This window comes from Bison bison, unplaced genomic scaffold (assembly GCF_000754665.1).
Source record: "Bison bison bison isolate TAMUID 2011002044 unplaced genomic scaffold, Bison_UMD1.0 scf7180017864467, whole genome shotgun sequence".
NCBI lineage: Eukaryota > Metazoa > Chordata > Mammalia > Artiodactyla > Bovidae > Bison > Bison bison.
The window spans coordinates 585,082-608,004 of NW_011495028.1; the positions used below are offsets into that span (position 1 = coordinate 585,082).

At 47.8% G+C, this 22,923-nt stretch overlaps 1 protein-coding gene across 1 annotated transcript in view; it reads left to right on the forward strand.

Annotated features, from left to right (window-relative positions):
• Nucleotides 1-22,923, forward strand: part of LOC105003389 (chromosome unknown open reading frame, human C1orf198) — a 35,251-nt gene that overhangs the window by 676 nt on the left and 11,652 nt on the right. Inside the window, exon 2 of the mRNA XM_010860527.1 lies at nt 15,370-15,420. Within this exon, the coding sequence (XP_010858829.1) occupies nt 15,370-15,420 (51 nt within the window). The remainder of the gene's footprint in view (nt 1-15,369; nt 15,421-22,923) is intronic.

Below are 22,923 nucleotides of genomic sequence, written 5' to 3' on the forward strand. Positions count from 1 at the left end.
CGCGGGCAGGGGCTGGAGAGAAGGCGCAGGAAGCCGGGTGGGTGAAAGGGGCGGCCTGGAGCCGGAGGTCGGGGGCTGGGGGGCTCCCCGAGGGAGTCTGTGGGGCTCCCCGGGGGAGCCTGTGGAGAACCGCCGAGAGAAGGAAAGAGGTCATTCAAGACCCCTCCATCTAGACCTGCTCCGGAGGGCAGCACGGGACCTGAGACTTCTCCCAGAGCTGGAGGCAGTTGCTGGTAGCGAGGCAGACCAAATTGGCAGCAGCAGGGGATTTTAAGCCAGGCCAGCCTAGGTTCTAATCTATTCTGGCATTTAGCTGTCTGGCCGTGGGTGACCTAACATTTTAGAGCCTCAGGTACCCCCAAGAATAATAATACCCACCCCAACCCTGCTAGGGAAGGTAGTCAGCATTTTATACGTAATAATATTATTAATATTTGTAATGAGTTGTGCGGGGAGACTGAAATTGTCAAGCAAGATAACAAGAATAAAGAGGTGCCTTCCAGGATTTCCCAAAGCCTAGAAGTTTCCGAGTGAGCCCCATGAGCAGCTTTGTTTTGGGAGTGAGAGTGGTGGCCCCTCTTTTCCATTGAAAACCACTGGATACGTTTAAATGAGCCGTTGCAAACCTTTGGTACATATAAGGGCATGTCTGGGCCTCTGACCTAGACACTCTGCTGGGGCTTCTAGAGGGGTAGTCACTGGAGGAAGAAACCCTGAAGCTAGAAAAAACTCAGGGATGACCCATGGAAAGTCACAAAGGCCTGAGTGTTCTGTGCTGCTCAGAAAGTTGGCTTTTTCCTGGAAATGTGTTTAACTAAAACCTGTTTGGTGCCAAATTTGTGTCTCTTGGGCTTTTCAAACTCAACTTTTGGTCTAAGTCGAAAACAGCAAGCAGTATACAATGAAATCCGCATGCTTTGAGGCTGCAAGGATGAGGGGCCAAGCTTGGAGAGATTTTCTGAGGAAGTTGTGGACTGCGGAAGGAAGTGGAGAATGAGGTTTTAATCTGATTTTCAGGCACGGGTGTGCGAAACGTTGATTAATACAAAATGTTTGTGGTCATAAACCCACTTTAATGTGAGGGATGTGTGAGAGGCAGAAATATGCTGCCCACATGGCTTTATTCTGACAGGATGAAAAGTCTTCATTGGATTTTAAACTCTAAAGGCTTTGCCAGGAAAAACGAGGGTGTGGTAACGGAAGGGATGAGAATATACGTTTAAAGTGTAATCCCAGAGCTGAAACATGTTTAATGTGAAAATAAGCATCTCTAAAGATGTTTGCAGTGTTGGTGCTCAGATTTGGGTGATGGAAAAGCAGGCAGCCCCTTTTGGAAACGTCATGAGTAAATAAACTGAGAGGAAATAAACCTGCAAGTACTTACAGATGTTGGAGAGTCACTGTCATTTTCCCTTTCTGCCTGGCTAAGAATATCCACATGCCTGTTCATCATCAAAAGGCCTGTGCCATATTGCTGATAAGATGTGACCAAGTGAATTGTGTACTCTGATTCCTTAACTGGGTACCGGACTGAGCCATTTGTGAATTTGTAAACCCAAAGCAATTTAACAGCCAATAGAACTTTTTGTTGTGGTACTTTCATATTCTTCCAGGAGCACAAGAGCCCTGTTTTTCAAAACTGAACTCAGCTTTGCAAAAGCTGCCTAGGAGCATGATCTGCAAACCTCCTGCCAGGCTCCCAACAAGAATGGCAGAGACACAGTGAGTTTGAAGAAAGATACAGAGGAACATTGCCCAGAGCTTTTTTGTCTTTTTGGCTACAGTGATTTAATCCCACTAGGGAGTTTAAAGTGTGTTACATCGACTTGGCACCAGAGTAGAGTTGGTGTTCTCATGCCCAGGAGTACAGTTGTTCTTGGAGGAGAGTTGGCTCCTGGGCACAAGGGGTGATGATGGGGACAGGGTGGGGTGCCCCCTCTGTAGGCTGCTGGACGGAGTAGCCTGAATAGGTGGCCCCAGGCTTACCCAAAAGGGCCCTGAACCAGACTGAGTCAGCCGCTCTGTCCCTTCCTGTTTGATCTGCCTTCAGATGTAGTGTCTGTGGCCTCCACAGCCAGTCTTGAAACAGAGAATACTCCTTGGACTCCGCCACTGCCAGCATCCCCAGTTGGCTCATTGAAGGACAGGTGCTCAGGTGAGCCCCAGCTCTTGCTTTAGCCAGTGTCTGATCTTGGACGACAGGCAGGGTGGGCCTCGTAGATACTTGGGAAAGACCATCTGGGATACTGGGTTCCCAGGGCCTTGTCTAAGGCTATAATAGGAGGCACCTGGGCTTGGTTGTGAGTCTTGGGTTTGCTTTGGCTCCGCATCAGTTAACTTTTTGACTGTGGTAATTCATTAATGTCTCTGAACTCCTACAGTGGGAAGAACAGTAACAGGATGATGGTGGAGCTTATATGTAGGGAAGGCCTATGGGATTAAAAATGGCTGCTGCTGCCAGTGGCGAAAACGTCAACATTAAGGTTGTTAGCTGTAGTCTGTCTGTGTCCACTTTTGAAAATCACTGTCATGAAATAAATTCCGTCCATTGCTAAGCTTAGAGTTGGCTGTGTAGAGTCCCACATGAGAAGGAGCTCTGCTCTGATGAGCTCTGGGGATTCACCTTGGGGCACACATCGAAAGCTGGGCTTGCTCTGTCCACGGTGTGGACTCCTGATCAGCCATCATTCCAGCCTCAGATTGTGCCCCCCTTTCAGCTATCGTGAAGGACCAGGACATCGCCAGTTTCTTTGAATACCCTCTACCCTGTCGCCAGTTACATTTTTGCATCCCAGTCAGCCACATTTTACGTCAGATCATGCGAATACAGCCTTCAACTGTGACGGTCATCCAGTCATTGTTATGTGTTGCAGGAACAAGCAAGTGGAACTTGCTTGTGTATTGATGGTCATGGATCTTGGTGGCAGGGAGTGTGGACAGGGCTCGACTCACACGTCCAGTTGGCACACGTGGGGCTGCTCTGTGTAGGACAGGTGTGGCAGCATGCCATCTGTGTGCTCATTTTTACGTTTGCTGTCTGTAAAGCAAGAGGACCAGTGTCCAGGCCCAGATCCACCCTTGCTGGGAGGGCGAGCCTGACGCCGAGAGGGAGGCTGGCTGCCTGCCTTTGAGCATGGAAGCTGTGAAGGGTTCTATCAGTTTTTTGGTTCTTACTACCTTGGCAGTCAACTGAGTGACTATTTCCCTAAGCCTAGTATGTTAGACCCTAGAGCCATTCATGCTTTAGGGATGCTTAGCCTTCCTAGGTGGCTCAGTGGTAAACAATCTGCCTGCCAGTGCAGGAGACGCAAGAGATGCAGGTTCAATCCCTGGGACGGGAAGATCCCCTGGAGGAGGAAATGGCAACCTGCTCCAACATTCTTGCCTGGAAAATTCCATGGACAGAGGAGCCTGGAGGGCTGCAGTCCATGGGGTCGCAAAGAATTGGACATGACTAAGTGACTGAGCATCCCCAGCTCACCGGACCTTTCGGGCTTATAGGCCTTGCTTGGAGCAGACAGGGACATTGGGCTTGCCCTTTGCATCACATGTTTGGTCTGAACGTTAAGGCATGTTTGCAAATAGGTGCTTTCAGCAGTTTGACTTGCCCTGTGCTTCTCAATTCCTGCCTTCTTCCTATAGCAGTAAAAGTCTGGGGAACGGCTTATTTTGGGAGATGAAGAGCTTTCATCTAGGGAGATTTAGGTATCACTCCAGTCTGCCTCCATAGCTTCCTGTTATCAAATAGCAAAAACAGAAAACAAAACCCTGACTTTCTAGGCATGCTTAGCTCTCTGCTCCCTGCCCTTACTCCCAGATTCTTGCCGCCAGTCTAGCAGGATCTGAGAATTCAGGGTTCTGAGCTCTGTGCCACAGCTAGGCTCCAGATAAGCCATAAGCAGGTGAACTCAGAAACGTGGGCAGCCGGAGTGTTGCTTCTCACGGACCTACTTGCCTGTTTACCTCTTTATAAAGTAAGTGGGGCTGGGCAGGAAGGGTGTTTCCATGTGCCAACCCCAGGGACCTGGATCTGGATTTTGAGTGCTGGAGAATGTGGGTTGTAAGCCCTGGAGCCAGACAGCTCCACCCCCTGTTCAGCAGCTTAGTGACCAGCTGCTGTCGGAAGGAGGTGTCCCCCCGGCCCGTGTGTCCCTCCCGCTCCTGCAGGAACCGGAGGACTGGCTGGCTGCTCTTCACCCCACTTGGCCTTCACCTCCTTTCCTGGGGCTTCCTGACTCCTGCAGGCCTCTGAAGGCCCCTCAGTTTTCCACGGCCCTGCTGCCTGTCCAGCTCCTGCTCCCCCATGGCTGGTGAAGCACCCTTCCCTGAAATGCTCAGGAGGAGGGGGTCAGTATGGAGCCCCCAGTCAGCAGACTTAGATGAGCTGCTGGCATCCAGGCCCTCTCTCCTTAGGGTCTAGGCTGGACAGCCTAGATGTTTGTGTTTTAAAATAAACTAATTAAATAAGTATACAATTTCTAAACTGACATACCTGTGTGTGCTTGCGTGCTAAGCTGCTTCACTCATGTGCATCTATTTGTGACACCATGTACTGTAGCCCACCACGCTTCTCTGTCTGTGGGATTCTACAGGCAAGAATACTGGAGTGGGTTGCCATGACCTCCTCCAGGGGATCTTCCCGACCCAGGGATCGAACCCGCGTCCCCTGCATCTCCTGCATTTCAGGTGGATTCTTTACCGCTGAGCCACCAGGGAAGCCCAATGTACCTGTATGTTACTGTTAAGAGTTTCAAACAGTGCAGAAGCAGCATTATGAAGCATGTGGTAGTCCTTCCAGAATGCTGCTCAGTGATTAAATCTTTGTCAGATGTGAGTTTGGTTGGCTCTGTGGCTTCCTGATGCAGGACTTGTGATGTGTGAGATCACCTCCTCCCCTTTCGCTTCAGCAGCTTGGCTTTTTATTTTTCAGCCTCTGGCCCCCAAATGAGACATTTGAGAGTGACTTTTTCAGCGTTTGGACTTTTTTTTTTAAGAAGGGTGGAATGTGTAATTATGAATCCCACACTTCTGTCTGACAGGTGCATATGGTTCTTTAGAAAAGACGACAGGGTGGATGTGCTTTACCATGTCCTGGTGCCTGTGCCCCGGCTCCGAGCAGGAGTTGAGAACGTGGCCGTGGGTCCGTGTCCACCTCCACAGGCTGTGAGGAGGAGGCTCTGGGTCTCTTCCACAGGCTTCCCTTTGCGGACAGATAGTTCTCTGTCTAGAGAAGCACCTGGCCTGGGACCCTGCACAGCTGGTGCCTCTGGAGGAGGAAGGGCATTGAAAGCTTCACCCTGGGAGCCGAGGCAGCCACACTGGCTCCCCCTGGCGCCCCCCGCCCCCCAGCGTGCGTGTGTGGCCCCGTAATTACCAGGGAACAGGTTTTGCAAAAAAGTGAAATAACTTGCTCCTTGTCTCCCAGGGTGAGGGGCAGAGCTGGGAAGCCTCCTGGCACATCTGAAGTCATCTTGTAATTGACGGGAGTTACTTTGACATTCTAAAGGAAGAAAAAAAAAATCCATTTCTCAGAAAAATAAATCAAGGCCAGACCTGTCTTCAACTTCCGACTCCGTTCTCCTGTTTGTTTCCTTTGACCTCTCCCCCACCCACCTTCCCGTCACCACCTTGGCCTCGAGTTTTTGTTTTTGGTAAGGTCTGGGAAGGCCTGAGTGTCTGTACTTGTGTTTATGATGGAACCTGCCCAATAGTTAAATTGTAACTCTTTTTCTGTTGTCAGAACTGCAATTTCCTACTTCCACTGATGGAAACCATCTTACTTCAGCAGAATTAAATGTATGCAATCAGTTCAGTTCAGTTCAGTCGCTCAGTCATGTCTGACTCTTTGCGACCCCATGAATTGCAGCACACCAAGCCTCCCTGTCCATCACCAACTCCCGGAGTTCACTCAGACTCACGTCCATCGAGTCCGTGATGCCATCCAGCCATCTCATCCTCTGTTGTCCCCTTCTCCTGCCCCCAATCCCTCCCAGCATCAGAGTCTTTTCCAATGAGTCAACTCTTCGCATGAGGTGGCCAAAGTATTGGAGTTTCAGCTTGCAGGTCAAAGGGGAAAGCATGGATTCCATAAATATATAAACAATAGTCCCTAAGAATAAGCAGTTGGTTAAAAAAAAGGCCATATTCTTCTCCCTTACTCCTTCCCTTTTTGTGTGTGTGTGTGGACTTTATTTGTCAGAGCATTGTTAGGTTCACAGCAGAACTGAGCAGAAAGTACAGAGGTTTCCATATGTCCACGTCCTGTACACGCACAGCCCCTCCCCCTCACGGAATCCACAGCCCCATCACAGCGCTGCATTTACTATAATCAGTGAACCTACGCGCCGTCACCCAGTTCATAGTTTACATTCAGTTCACTCTTTTTTTAAAATTTGTATTTTCCACTATTTTTTAATAATCTGTTTAATTAATTTTTGGCTGTGCTGGATTTTGGTTGCTGGGCACGGGCTTTCTCGTTGCAGTGCGCAGAGCTGGGGGATTCTTTGCTGTGGCGTGTGGGCTTCTCATCGCCGTGCCCTCTCTCGTTGCAGAGCACAGGCTCTAGGCACTGGGCTTCCCTAGTTGTGGTGCATGGGCTTAGTTGCTCCGCAGCATGTGGGATCTTCCCGGATCAGGGATCGAACCCGTGTCTCCTGCATTGGCAGGGGGATTCTTAACCGTTGCACCACCAGGGAAGCCCTATAGTTCACTCTTGATATTGGACATTCAGTAGTTTGGACTAATGTTTGAGGACATAATTCCATCATTATATTGATAGTACCATACAGAGTATTTCACTGTCCTAAAAACCCTGGATGCTTTTCCTGCTCCTCTGTTCCTCCCCTCCAGTCCCTAGCAACTGCTTATCTTTTTACTATCACCATAGTTGTGCCCTTTCCAGATGACATATGGTTGGAATCATGGAGTATGCAGCCTTTTCTGATTGACTTCTGTCACTTAGTAATATGCATTAAGTTTCCTCTGTGTCTTTTGATGGCTTGATAGCCCATTCTTCCTAGCACTGAATAATAGTCTACAGCCTGAATGTACCACAGTTTTCTTAGCCATTCATAGCCATTCACCCATGAAAGGACATCTTACTTGTTTCTAAGTATTAGCATTTCTGACTGAAGCTGCTATAAGCGGCCATGTGTAGGTGTTTCTGGGGACCTAAGGAGATCAAACCAGTCCATCCTAAAGGAAATCAGTCTTGAATATTCATTGGAAGGACTGATGCTGAAGCTGACGCTCCAATACTTTGCCTGATCTGTCAGTCGCATCCTGACTGATGCGACTCATTTGAAAACTGACTCATTTGAAAAGACCCTGATGCTGGGAAAGATTGAAGGCCGGAGAAGGAGACGACAGAGGATGAGATGCTTGGATGGCATCACGGACTTGATGAACATGAGTCTAAGCAAGCTCTGGGAGTTGGTGATGGACAGGGAAGCCTGGTGTGCTGCAGTCCATGGGGTCACAAAGAGTTCGACACAACTGAGCAACTGAACTGAAGTTTTCGATCCATTTGGCTAAATACCAGGGAGTATGATTACCTCCCTTCTGTTTTTAACATGCTCCTGTGAATTTGAGGTACAGACTAACACTAAGCAGATCATCAGGAAGAAGGTGCTTGGTGAAGGATGTGCCAAGAGGCCCAGGGCAGCCAACATCCCTGAAGGGATGAGACAGTCAGAAACACAGGGAGTGTCTTTCCCACTCCTGCAGGCTCTACCATCTGAGCGTCATTTCTCTAGTTTGGAGTATTTCACAGTTTAAACTTCTTAACTTTAAGCCAAAATGCAACCATCTATCAATCAACTGGAAACTCCCCCAATTTATGGACTTAGGAGGACAATGCTAATGTATGGTTCCAGTGAGCACTACTTCTGAACCACTTAAGAAAAATTAGATGTATTTCTGGGGAGCTTAATGGTTGGGGATTCTAACTTTAAGAGAGCCATCTAGGTGGCAGGAGAAATTTAACAAACAGCACACCATATTTTGACTCTATGACATGAGAGTATTTATGATTACATACTTATTGTAGTTATGCAGAGGCATTATTAGAAATGCTGTTGCAGTAGTTGTATGTAACCTTTGAACTCTGGAAAGAATGAAATGAAAGCGGCCTTTTAGTTCAGTTCAGTTCAGTTGCTCGGTCGTGTCTAATTCTTTGCGACCCCATGGACTGCAGCACACCAGGCTTCCCTATCCATCACCAGCTCCTGGAGCTTGCTCAAACTCATGTGCATCAAGTCAGTGATGCCATCCAACCATCTCATCCTCTGTCGTCCTCTTCTTCTCTCGCCTTCAATTTTTCCCAGCATCAGTGAGTCAGTTCTTTGCATCAGGTGGCCAAAGTATTGGAGTTTCAGCTTCAACATCAGTCCTTCCAATGAACACCCAGGACTGATTTCCTTTAGGATGAACTGGTTGGATCTCCTTGCAGTCCAAGGGACTCAAGACTCTTCAACACCACGGTTCAAAAGCATCAATTCCTCGGTGCTCAGCTTTCTTTATAGTCTAGCTCTCACATCCATACATGACTACTGGAAAAACTATAGCATTGCATAGATGGAACTTTTGGAGAAGGCAATGGCAGCCCACTCCGGTACTCTTGCCTGGAAACTCCCATGGATGGAGGAGCCTGGTAGGCTGCAGTCCATGGGGTCGCTAAAGGTCAGACACGACTGAGCGACTTCATTTTCACTTTTCACTTTCATGCATTGGAGAAGGAAATGGCAGCCCACTCCAGTGTTCTTGCCTGGAGAATCCCAGGGACTGGGGAGGCTGGTGGGCTGCCGTCTATGGGGTCGCACAGAGTCGGACACGACTGAAGCGACTTAGCAGCAGCAGCAGATGGAACTTTCTTGGCAAAGTAATGTCTCTGCTCTTTACTATGCTGTCTAGGTTGGTCATAGCTTTTCTTCCAAGGAGCAAGTGTCTTTTAATTTCATGGCTGCAGTCACCATCTGCAGTGATTTTGGAGCCCCCCCAAAATAAAGTCAGCCACTGTTTCCACTGTTTCTCCATCTATTTGCCATGAAGTGATGGGACCGGATGCGTGATGTTAGTCTTCTGAATGTTGGGTTGTAAGCCAGCTTTTTCACTCTCCTCTTTCACTTTCATCAAGAGGCTCTTTAGCTCCTCTTCGCTTTCTGCCATAAGGGTGGTGTCATCTGTGTATCTGAGGTTATTGATATTTCTTCCAGCAATCTTGATTCCAGCTTGTATTTTATCTAGCCCAGCATTTCTCATGATGTACTCTGCATATAAGTTAAATAAGCTGGGTGACAATATACAGCTTTGACGCACTCCTTTCCCTATATGGAACTAATCTATTGTTCCGTGTCCGGTTCTAACTGTTGCTTCTTGACCTGCATACAGATTTCTCAGGAGACAGGTAAGGTGGTCTGGTATTCCCATTTCTTTAAGAATTTTCCAGTTTGTTGTGATTCACATAGTCAGAGGCTTTGACATAGTCAATAACACAGAAGTAGATGTTTTACTGGAACTCTCTTGCTTTTTTAATGATCCAGCAGATGTTGGCAATTTGATCTCTGGTTCCTCTGCCTTTTCTAAATTCAGTTTGTACATCTGGAAGTTCATGTACTGTTGAAGCCTGGCTTGGAGAATTTTTGAGCATTATACTGCTAGCATGTGAGATGAGTGCAATTGTGCGGTAGTTTGAACATTCTTTGGCATTGCCTTTCTTAGGGATTGGATGGAAAACTGACCTTTTCCAGTCCTGTGGCCATTGTTGAATTTTCCAAATTTGCTGGCATATTGAGTGGAGTACTTCAACAGCATCATCTTTTAGGATTTGAAATAGCTCAGCTTGAATTCCATCACCCCCTCTAGCTTTGTTTGTAGCGATGCTTCCTAAGGCCCACTTGACTTTGCATTCCAGGATGTCTGGCTCTAGGTGAGTGACTACACCGTCATGGATATCTGGGTCATGAAGATCTCTTTTGTACAGTTCTTCTGTGTATTGTTGCCACCTCTTCTTAATGTCTTTTGCTTCTGTTAGGTCCATACCATTTATGTCCTTTATTGTGCCCATCTTTGCATGAAATGTTTGATTGGTATCTCTGATTTTCTTGAAGAGATCTCTAGACTTTCCCATTCTATTGCTTTCCTCTATTTCTTTGCATTGATCATTGAGGGAGGCTTTCTTATCTCTAAAGCAGCCTTTAGACATGATTTGCTGAGGCCTTTAGAGGTGATTTGCTTTCTGCCATAAGGGTGGTGTCATCTGCATATCTGAGGTTATTGATATTTCTTTAGCAGCGTTTAGACGTGATTTGCTGAGGCCTTGCAGTGTTTAGGAGACTGTTTGCTTTGGTTAGTATACTGATGACACAGAGCATGGTTTTGCCTGCTTCAAAGTGGGGTAGGTGAGAGCCAGCCCAGAAAACCGCAGGCCTCTTGTGAGAGCAGCCGGCATCCAGGTTGGTTTACTAGAAATCCTTACTTGGGAATGATGAGAGCCATGTAGCAGTATTGATTGAGGCCGCCTCTATAGGTGGAGTGGCCTGGGCAGAGAGGTGGACGCCTGAGCCTTGGAGGTCAGCACATGCAGCCTGTGTGCCAGGTGCCTCCATGAGAAGCGGGAGTCAGGTGGAGGACTGAAGTAGGTGAGCTGCCCATGGGAACAGCTGCATTCGAATGACTTAGGGAGTTGTTGGATCATAGCCAGGTGGCACCAGTGGTCAAGAATCCGCTTGCCAATGCAGAAGATGCAGGAAATACAAGTTCAGTCCCTGGGTCGGGAAGATGACCCTGGAGGGGGGCGTGGCAACCCACTCCAGTGTTCTTGCCTGGAGAATCCCCATGGACAGAGGAGCCTGGTGGGCTGCAGTCCATGAGGTTGCAGAGAGTCGGACATGACTGAGCACACACACACACGGAGCTGTTGGTTTTCTATAACTATGTCGGGTGGGACCCACAGCTTCTGCCTGTTCAAAAAGCACCCTAGGTGATTCTGATTTACAGCTAGATCTGAAAACTTTAAGCTAAGAGTGCTCTTTAGAGAGCCTTGAATCTGGTGTCTGTGAGTGGCACAAGCATGGCCCCAAGACCGACAAGGACCTAGGAAGTGGCCATCCCCTCAGGCTGCCTGGGACAGGTGTGCCAGAAAGAGGGCATCTGCAGGAAGGTGCGGTTTTTTCAGGTTACAGAGTGGTCCCCAGCCTGTCCCTCAGTGAGGCCTGGAGAGGAAGCAAGACTCTCAGAGTGCTTCAGGGGTCTCCGAAGCACTTCTTTTGACTGTTGTAGGAAAGGCACGTCTCCCTGTCTGCCAGCTGCTAGTGACCTGGTTTTGTGGAGGGGAAGCTCAGTTGCTTTGTAATGCCCGCGCTCCTGGCCCCGCTTCCTCAGGCTGGCCTCTGGGCCCGGCCAAGGGTCATCCACTGTGGATGCGGCCACCCACAGGTGCTGTCCCCCCAACACTGGAGATGAGATGAAGTTCACTGGCTCTGAAGTGGGGAAGGAAGTTACAAAAGAAGAAATGACTCATTAGTATCCAGTCATAGAGGAAAGGCTAATATTTATAACATTTCACCTTTGAAGTGAATTTTAAGTCCAGAATTTCTTACTTTAGAATAGTTTTGGAATAGTCATGACTTTTACAGAGAAACCAACCCATTCTAGATGAGTTACTGTTGCCAAATAATTTCAAAGTTAAGATGACCAAAATCCTTAAAAATTTTAATAGTGAAAATTGCATTTAGTGTAGAATGTAGTGAATTTCAGGATGTCTGGTATTGGTTGCAGCTTGTGCTGTGTTGGGAAATGTTCAGCATCTGGCGTCAGGGCAGTGAGGGGAGCAGCCCAGCTGTGGAGCACCCACTGGTTGCCATGGAGATGCTCCCCTAGGTGCTGTCTAAGCCCCAAGGTGGCTCACGGAATCAGAGCCAGTCAGGGAGGTGCAGCAACCCCACTGTGTTGTTACAGATGCACTTTCTATCTTGCAGGTACAAGGGATATAAGTAATGTCAGGAGCATAGATAATAGGAAGACAGACTAAAGTAATTAGGAAATGATGTTTTTAGTATTTGTTACCCTTGTCAGGTGTTTTTTTTTTTTTTTGGAGTGGGGAGGGGTCACTTTGTTTTTGAAAAATAAATTAATTTTCAGAGCATTGTAAGGTTCCCAGCAAAAGTGAGTAGAAAGTATAGATTTCTGACACACTCCCTACCGTCACACACATGTGCAGCCTCTTCCAATACAATGTGCCCCACCAGAGTGGGACATTTGTCACAATGGATGAACCTATATATCATTATTGCCCTAAGTCCATAGTCTACACTGCAGTTTACTCTTGCTGCTGTAGCTTCTGGGTTTTGAGAAAAGTATCCACCATTACAGTATGTTCAGAGTAGTTTCACTGTCCTAAAAATCCTCTGTGCTTTCTCATCCCTCCTTCCATTTAACCCTGGCAACCACTGATCTTCTTACTGTCTCTATAATTTTACCTGTTCCAGAATGTCGTATAGTCAGAGTCATATAATACATTCAGTTTTTTTTTATTGTGGTAAAATATTCATAACATAAAGTTGACCATTCTCACCATTGTTTTCGGTGTACAGTTGCTACACTCACGATGTTGTACAGCTGCCACCACCACTGTCCATTTCTAGAACCTTGCGGTTCTGACGCTGCTGTGCGCCCAGCAACCGGAGAGCCGCGCCCGCTGCCAGTGCTGCTTGTGGCTGGGGTCTGCAGCCGGCCAGGGGCTGACGTCAGAGCTTCAATCGCATTTTTGTTTGGCGTGTTTATTTTTGTTAAGTGCTTTATTATTTTTTTATGAGCTTGGAACTGCAGAAATCTAAGGAATTTGCCCCTTGACTCAGTTTCTTGCTGGAGCAAACAAAAGATTATTGACTTGACATCAAGTTGTGGAGAAATCACAGGCTGCCCGTCTGTCTGCAGCCCTTTTGGAATTTCAGCCAATGTGGGCTGCAGCCACTGGAGCCTGCTGGCTTACCGTGCTCCAGGCTACGTCTTTGCTCTTAAGAGTCTTTTTCTTTTTTTAAACAATAACTAATTCTTTATTACTCAATGAGTACATATACAAATTTTAGACATATTATCCATGTCAATCAGAGATGACTACCAATAACACTTTCCTTTCATGTCTGTTTATCAGGTTTTATAAAGTATATTTACTGTTTACCAAATTCTTCACCAAGGAATTATGAGGAATAATTCTTTTAAAAGTATACAATATGAACGAGAATGATCAAATATAGCTCAAATGAAGCATTGTTATAGAAAGCGTATTTCATTGGTTCCCTCTTTTACTCCTGTTCAATTTTTTATTTCATGTAATATTGTTTTTTCATCTTCATTTTTTCTTTCATTCACAAAATTGCCGAAGGAGGAATACATTTATAACTTGTATATGTATATTGGTAGGGAAGAAGATAGGCCAGGATTACTGTAGAAAAAAGCTGGAAAAATAGAAAAGAACGTTGTTCCTAAGAGTCTTGCACTCATTCACCTTCCAAACCCCCAAACCTTCTTACTCTGTTCTTTGTAGATTTCAAAGGGACTCAAGCTGCATAATTAATATGCAGAGGATTGATCATATCACATGAGAAGGAGTGTGTCCTGCTTTTACCAGTGATCCTGCTCCCTGCTCTGTCTCTGCCTGCCCACTGAATCTCCATGCAGCTCCTCTGTCCCCTGAGGTGGCCACTGGGTTGTCCTTCCCCCGGACACAGGGAACACACTTGCCAGTTGGTTTCCCTTTGTCCATTTTTCACTGGTCCAAATCTAGAATAAAGGGGACTTACATCCCATCAGCCTCCTTTATTTTTCCCATCTGACAAACTCTTGTTGTATTGCTTCTAAGAGGAACTTAGAGGGTCCTGAGATCATAGAATTTTAAGGACTCTCAGGTCATTTAGCTCAACTACACTTTTCTCCCACTTCCTGACCACACATACCTGGACTCAGGGCCCCCTTAGCTGAGACTTGTTAGCTCACGTTTCTACTTTTGGAGGGACACAGTTTGTAAATTGAGGCGTAAACTGGGCTTAACTGCACAATGGGAGCACAGTGGCCCATGCTGCCTCACGTTTTAGAAGTTTTGCCTGAGAGTCAGGAGTGATAGGAGACATGGCTTAGAGATTGAGCCTGGGGATGGAGTTTGTACTGAAAAAAGTGGGCCCTTTGCAGAACTGGGCCGCTTCCTGGAGGAGGGGAAGCCGGGTGACCTACCTCTAGGGGCAAGGAGTGCTTCTGGGTGGTAAGACACTATGTACCTGGGGTGCTTTATGAAGAACAGTCAATTCAATTATCTAATCCCATTTTCAGTCTGGATCACCCAAGATATCCCAGTTTTTGGTTCAGAAAATATGATCCCCAATAGAAGCTGGACGCAGATGAGACATTTGCTAGTATAGGAATACAGGTGGAAGGGTGGAGAAGTAGCCGAGGGAAGGAGATTTTTGTTCAGGCTGGTGGATGCAAGGTCAAATTCTTGTGACTATTTTGAAGGGCTCCTTTTATCCTGTTCTGCTTGTGAGGGTCAGAATGATTCTGAGTTTTCATTATAATTACATTTTCTTCATTGATTTGCTGATCGTTGCCTTTCACATTTCTGGGAGGCACCTATTAGGAGTGGGGGTGGGGTTCAATTTAAAAATTGGGTACTGGTATTGACTGCAAATAATTTTCTGACATTCTTTTCACTGTTGTTCAGCTACAAAGTCATGTCTGACTCTTTGAGACCTCAGGGACTGCAGCAGGGCCAGGCTTCCCTGTCCTTCACCATCTCCCAGAATTTGCTTAAACTCATGTCCATTGAGTCAATGATGCCATCCAACTTTCTCATCCTCTGTTGTCCCCTTCTCCTGCCCTCAATCTTTCCCAGTATCAGGGTCTATTCCAATGTGTTCGAAAACATTCCTTTCGTATATGACCTCATTTAATCCTCACAACAACCCAGCAAGGCAAGTGTGATTCTCCTTTTACAGATGAGGAAACTGAGGCTCAAAAGGCTAAGTCATCATGCCCTGGCCACATGGCTAATCGCTGGTAGGTCTGAGACCTGAGCCCAGAAGCTGTGTTCCCTTTCTGCTCAGCTTCCCTGTCACCAAGTTTGTCCTGGGACTCCCAGGCATCCATCTAATATCGCCTGGCAGGGGACAGGCATGCCTGGCAGCCTCGGTCTGAAGAGTGAGGGGAAGCCAGACCCAGAAGGTCAACACATTCTCTGCAGAGTGTGATGATGTCAGGCTTGTTCAGAGCCAGGAGTTGGGATTCTTCCTAAATTTTGGTTCCCTTATGGCCTTGGGTGGTTGTTTGCACAGGGTATGTTTGGGTTTGGACTTCAGATTTATTCTTGAATTTTTATTTCAGGACATAACTTGGCAAGATGAGCACTCTGCCCCTTTCTCCTGGGAAACAAGGGTAAGTTGGATTAAATTTAGATTTGTTTATCTTTTGTAAAAAGTGATGTGGTTAGGTATTTTCCTTTCAGCACTTAGGAGATCAGATGCACCCCCTGCTGGTAGGAAAGGAGAGGAGGTGGGGCGGGGGCTGTGCTAGGTTAGGTGCTAGGTTTGGTGATGGATTTAAAGTGAGGGGGTTGGTGGCACAAGGGTCCATATGACAAGGCCTTGAGGGAAGCTTTTGGTGGGGGTGGGATAAAAGCAGCTTTTATTAAAATGAAATCAGAAGGGCAACAGAGACAGCAAGTTGGGTGGATGTGGGGGCAAGAGTGCAGATCCATCAGAATTGCCTAGAAGAATCAGCTCTAAGGCAGAGACTCCTGAGTGTGGAAGAGAGGACGGAGAGACTGTTCTTTGTACCTTGTGAAGCTGGAATAGCCAGTGGATACACATGGACAACCCAGCCTGGACCCCTGAATGCTGGTGTCCAGTCATTCATTCATCGCTATCAGTGTTATTGTTGCCGAAGTTGCTTAAGAGTATCAAGCTTCACTGGGTTGATCCATTTCCCCATTCTCCCTAGTTGTCCCAGAACAAGTGCATTAATAAGTAGCAAAATGACCAAAAGGTAGCTTTTTCAAATCCAAGGAAAAAGACCAGGATTCTCTGAATTCTAGAACACTTGCTGTGTATTGGAGGGTCCTTTGCACGATGGAGGTGACCATGAAGGGGCTTGTTCTTGCCCCTACAGTTGCTCATCCCAGTGTTCAGTGGCCTCCACGGGGCTGTAGGAAGGGTGGGTCAGAGTGGGATGAAGCAACGAGAGGGCCTACAAGTGACTCAAGTCTGAGCGGCCCTCACATGGGGGTCTGCGTCTAAGAATAAATGATGGACTTGACAAGGGCCTCGGTGGACCCAGACAGCTGGCGTCCTTGCCCACAGGTGGCATGGTAACCAGCACTGACTGGCCCAAGTGATGCGATGCCCCAGGATGAGGAACCCTGCGAAAGCCAAGGTGGCTCTCATGTGAGAGTTAGGAGGCGGCTTTTGAGAATACTTAGTATTAATGCAGATGAACATGTTCATTCAGCAAGCACAGACTCCTGCCTTCAGGGAACCAGAACGATGGGTCCTAAACGTCCTAAAAATAAAGATGCAAACATCTGCATCCTGTGTGTCTTTTTATTTTTTTTTAATTTCTGAGGCAGATGAATAGCCTAAGTCTAAACAGAGGGCAGGGCGAGTGACAGAGTTGTGCCTGGAAGCTGAATCCTTCAGGATATGGACACTGGTTAAGGGGTGGCCGAGGGCGGGTGAGAGGGAGCCAGGGATGTGGAGGAGCAGCCTGGAATTGCAGTTTCGGAGCTCTGAAATCCAACAACAAATCCCTTGTCCGGTAATGGCAGAGGAAGTTGGAGATGGGTGGAAAGTACGTCACTGCATTGGCATTCATCAGGGCCACCGCTGTTCCTTTTCTGTGGGTCCCCAGCTGGGGACCTGAGAAGCACTAATCCTGTAGATGACGTGTAGTAACAGGCAGATGGGCAGTCTGCAGGTCGGAGTGGACAGGGGCACAGAAGGCAGCACAGATGTTCCAGGACTGGGCCATAGGTTTCATGATGACTCAGTGATGAAGACCGAGAAATCTAATTAGTTAAAATGCCCCAAGCCTTACGTGCATTGTGCTCCCCTGAGGATATCTGCTCTCATAAGAATTTAGCTTGTTAAATGTTCCTGAGTCAGCCCTTTGTGGGATGGGCTGTTTCTTATGTTACTAACACAATGCAGATGACGTTCTGGGACAAGGAGCAGGCAGCGCCTAGGGCAGCTGCTGTGAATGAGGCTCAGTGTGGAAACAGGTGCCTGGAAAAGGTCTCTAGAACAAAGTGTGCTGACATAATCCAGCATGGGTTACACTTGTGCTGGTGTTAATTGTCACAGATGGCATCCAGGTCTCCTGGGAACCTGCATAAATTGAGAAGGCTTGGTAGAATCACGTTGATTTGTTTTGCTCATTTTAACTTGTATCTTTTCAGTAAAAGGTATAGTCTTTGTGGCTCGGAATTCCATTTCATGTTCCCTTCCAATGAGAGAACCAGCTTATTTCATGAACTGGTAGGCTATCTGTGTCTGTTTGAGCTCTCAAAATCAAACTTATGTGGTTTAAAGTCAGGACTTTGTAGAAGTAAGTGTTCCAAGCGTTCCAGAAAGTGTTCCAAGGAGCAAAGGACCACACCCCTACCCTGTCCTTACCAGTCAGCATTCCACATTCACCTCTCCCCAGCCAAAAGTCAAGTGCCTGCCTCCCTGAGTTGTCACACTCTTCCTTAGGACTTAAAGACTCATGAGACCTCCTTTAGAGAGCTGCTTGCAGGAGGCAGGTTAGCCAGGGCAGGGTGGCCCTGACCTCCAGCTGCAGGGCTGGTGGCCCTTCATCATTTGAAATCTTTGATACATGACAGACACCCCACTGTTTCATGGCTTGAAACGTTTATTTCTTTGCTCCTGATTCTGTGGGCCAGTGGTCTGGGCAGGGCTCAGCCAGACTGTTTTTCTGCTGGCCTTTCCATGGACCTGTTACCAGACAGCAGCTGGGAACCTGCTGCTTGAGGATAGCCTCTCTTCCATTTTCGGTTGGGGCCACATGTATCCAGTGAGCTACATGATAGCTGAAGAGTTCCCCTGGGTGAGAGTGCAAGCCGACAAGGCCCTCCTAGGCTTAGGCTTAGGTATCGAAAGTGTATCAAAGTGTCCCCCCTGCTTTGTTCTGCTGGTCTAATTGAGGCCTAGTCCAACTCAGGTTTGGGGTTTGAGGACATATATTGCAGCTTCTGATGGAGAGTTGCAGAGAATTTGTGTCATTTTGAATCTAAGACTCCATGTTCTGACAGCCCTAACACTAGATCATTTCATTTGATTGTCAATCATCCACTGATTTTTAAAATTTTTATTTTAAAATTTTAATTGTTATAAAATATACCATATACACAATGGAGTATTACTCAGCCATTAAAAAGAATTCATTTGAATCAGTTCTAATGAGATGGATGAAACTGGAGCCTATTATACAGAGTGAAGTAAGCCAGAAAGAAAAACACCAATACAGTATACTAACACATATATATGGAATTTAGAAAGATGGTAACAATAACCCTGCATACGAGACAGCAAAAGAGACATTGATGTATAGAACAATCTTATGGACTCTGGGAGAGGGAGAGGGTGGGAAGATTTGGGAGAATGGCATTGAAACATGTATACTATCATGTATGAAACAAGTCGCCAGTCCAGGTTTGATGCACGATACTGGATGCTTGGGGCTGGTGCACTGGGACGACCCAGAGGGATGGTATGGGGAGGGAGGAGGGTTCAGGATGGGGAACACATGTATACCTGTGGCGGATTCATTTCGATATTTGGCAAAACCAATACAATGTTGTAAAGTTTAAAAATAAAATAAAATTAAAAAATAAAAAATAAAGTGGGGCTCAGATGGGAGTCGTGAGCTCTGAACACATGTGACGTGGTGCTTAAATATGTTGGCTTTGGAGATGGGGGTCCAGGTTTGAACCCAGCCTCTGTAACCCACTAGCTATGTGACCTGAGCATACACTTAACCTCCTGAGGCCTCATTTATAAAACAAGCATGTTAATATTAGCTATATCAGTGAACATTTGTGCCTTGAAGTAATAAGCACTCAATAAATGGTTACTGCTGTTGTTGCTATTAATTAAAAAAAAAATACACCTAACATGAAACGTACCATCTTTACCATTTGTGAGTGTGCACTGTTGTGCAGCCATTGCCACAGTCCGTCTCCAGAAGTCTGTCATCTTCTTAAACTGAAACTCTATTCCCTATAAAGAGAAACCCCCTTCCCCCTCCTCCAGCGCCTGGTAACCATCCTTCTACTTCCTGTCTCTATGACACCATTCATTGATTTTTCAAAAATTCAGTAGACATTGATTATACATCTACTTTGGGTCAGACATTATGCTTAAACTCAGAGATGAGTAATCACTTGCTCTCAGAAAACAGCCCAGTGAGGGGATGAGTGCATTTGGGGACAGGAGGACAGCTTTAGGCACACAATCACTCCTTCAGTTATTTTCCCTCATGCAGTTAACACATATCTACATGCACATTGGTAGATATGATCTCATGCTTTCTGCAGCTGTTCACTTCAGCAGACGTTTTTTCCCCATTTTCTTTTTTTGGCCATGCCACACGGCATGTGGGATCTTAACTCCCTGACCAGGGGTCCAACCCATGCCCCCTGCATTGAAAGCGCAAAGTCTTAACCATTAGACCGCCACTTCTGCAGACATTTAGTGACTGCCACTCAGGGCCTAGCTCTTTCTCGGCTCTGACTGCAGAAAGGGGGACTTCCCTGGTGGCCCAGTGTCTAAGACTCTACTTTCAATTCAGGTGGCACAGGTTGGATCCCTGGTCAGCAGCCACCAAGAGATTAGCTGAGGCTGGGGTCCACCTGACCCGAGGTCATGACTGTCCGGCACAGAGTTAATCTCAGGGATTTGGGATTTCTTCCCAATTTTTGCACCTCTGCCTAGGCTCCTTCCTTGAGGCCAGCTTGTGGCAGAGGACTCTGCAGAGACCTGCCGAGGATGGACAAGCTAGTGTCATCTGTCCCTGAGAGGCAGCTCTGGTCAGGAGAGGCCTTAATGCTGGGCAAGCACAGTTGATCTTCTGAAAGGTTGTTGCTGAACCACAGAAAAGACACTGGATTCTTGGCCTTCGGAGGAGAAGAATTCAGTCCGGGGCCAGAGATGAGGCTTGATCACTCAGAGCTTTTGTGTAATGAAGTTTTATTAAAGTATAAAGGAGATAGAGAAAGCTTCTGACATAGGCATCAGAAGGGGGCAGAAAGAGTACCCCCTTGCTAGTGTTAGCCATGGAGTTATATACTCTCTAATAGTTATTACAGTATATCAAAAGAATGTCTGGAGGTTATAAAGACCTCACTAGACCTACTCCCACAATTTACACCTTAAGATAACAGGATTAGCCAGAAGGTTTTTTCCAGAGACTGTCCTCCAACAGGATACATTATTGTTATATAATCCTAAGGAATATAGAGGGACAAAAAAGTTTGTCCTTTCTTCCTCCTTGAGAATTCCAGACCCCTGTCTCCTTGGGGACCCCTAGACTTCTTATCAACCTGCCTGGGAAATGACTCTCTCACTTCCTTGGCTCCTGCTCAGTCTTCTAGCCAGCCCTCCCCTCCTGGGTCGCTTCCTTCGTAGACTGTGCCAGGCCTGGGGCCTCTGTTGCTCTGACATCTTCCCCATGGAAAGGAGAGGCTCAGAGGCAGAAGTGCCTGTCGCAGCCGGTGAGGTGCTCTTGGTCGTCATGTTCCCCCTCATCTGTCAGCCTCGCAGGTGTGGTGGCGCAGAGGGGGCCTGGAGGGCCTCACGGTGGATTCCTGTCTCATGCTCCTGAGGTTTCAAGAGGAAAACACTCAGCCTTGGAATGTTCCACAGAGGGGAGGAGAGGATTCTTGGCATTCCTAGTCCCTCTGGGCTGGGGAGTTTAGAGGAGACTCCTACAGCGGCAGGTCAGGCCCTGGCGCTGGGGAGCTGGACTCTGGGGACCCCACCCCCACCGTGCTTTCCTCCCCCAGGCTGTCTGGAATTTTCCTCTGTCTGCCCGAGTTCTTCCCCTGAGGTTCAGCTGCCTCACTGGGGACAGTAAGTAAGCTGGGTGGGAATCAGCTCCTTGATCTCTAACAGTCAGCACAGACCATGCCCACAGTAGGGAGGCCTCCTAGCCCCTCTTCAGGAGGAGAAGTAAATGCCCGGGCACAAAAGCATCTCCATACACTGAGGTCGGGGAATTGCAGGCACGTTCAAGTCTTCCACCCCGGGAGGTCAGTGTCACCACTCCTGGTGTGGGCCAGGACAGTGGGGCTCAGAGAAGGCCATAACTGGCAGGCAGGGGGAATCAATGAAGAGAGACTGGAGCTTGGATCTGCCTGTGGCTTGCAGGCATCTCCTGCCCACGGGGGACAGAAGGGTGTTCCATCAGGTTATCCGTACATGGAGGGTTCCCTGGATTCCCAGTTATGGCTCTGCCTGGCTCTCCCTTTTCACTGCCAGCCCTAAGTTTCTGAGAAACGGGGCCATGGAGCCGTACTATCCCCCCATAACAGCAAGAGTCCTGCTTGCAGCCCCTTTCTGAGACCCCCGTCTCTTCCCTGCAGTGAAGTCTCCTTCCCTGATGTCCCTGCCTCTCACTTACCTTCCTGAGATCCAGAGCGGACCTGTGGTCCCCTGCTCTTGACCTTTCCATTCTCTCATGGGTGCAGTAACCTGTCAGCCCCTTCAACCCAGGGCCCAGCCTGCTTCTTTGATCCCAAGGGTCCTTCCTGCTGGTCTCTCCTGCAGCCCTGAGCCCCGCTCCACAGACCCGATGTCTCCTGCCTCCTTGCCTGGTCCACCCCGCCTCTGCCCTCAGCCTGCCCAGCCCCACTGCCTTCCCCATGCAGGTCCAACCCACCCGCAGGCCCAGAGCAGATCCTGTTCCTTATGGTTTGCCCAGTCATCTCAGCAGCCTGGCATCTCCCACAGGCCCCTGATCTGTGGTGAGCACCTCGGAGGCATTTCCTTGACAAATCCCTACAATGCACCCTTTTACCCATGAGGAAACTGAAGGCTGAGTGAGGTGTGTGGGCTGGACGTCCGAGCCCAGACCGTACCCTTCACCCTGAGCTGTGGCCATCCCCCTTCTTTGTCCCCTCTGAGGAGCACCACACTGGATGGGCACGCATTCGTGCTGTTGGTACTGGTCTTTGCTGGGGCATCTTATCCCTGTGAGGCGACAAGGCCTGGAGGGCAGAGGCTGCTCTTCCCATGACCTGATGACTACAGCTCCTCACACTCGCCTCCTCTTGGGCATCTGTGGGGTTTTCTCCAAGCTCTCGTTGCCATGGAGCCCAACAGCTGGGTGGAATGGAGCTGAACTCCCTACTGTCTGCCTGGCTCCCTGGGGAAAACACCCAGGGTCTCGGGATCAGGGGTGAGTGGTCCCAGGCTCTATCCGCCAGGCCCCACTTGCCTGAAGGGTCTGACACCCCCAGTCTCAGTGGCTAGGCCTTGCTGTCTCTTCTCCAGGTTGTCATTCTGCTAATTTTGAGATTCTGAGTTTTTAGTATCTTCCCCTCTTCTTCCTCTTCCTTCTTTGGAGGGGGAGGTAGGGAGGATAAATGTTAAATGGTTTGTGAATTTATGAGGATTTGCTCTAGTAAACTATTATATTTTCTAACAATGTTTCTACAGCCTTTGTCTCAACAGTTTAGATCTGCTGCAGGCTGCCAAGCCAAACAGTTAGTTTTGGCTGCCTGCACCCTCCTTTACTGAAATATTACACATTCCTCTCCAGTGAGTGGGACGTAAAAATAGAGCCTGGGCTCGGTTGTGGTCTTTCTGTTTTTAGAATAGACGTGGCCAGCTGAGACCCAGGTCCCCCATGGGCGGCTGACACCCAGGCTTGGCCCAGCTGGCC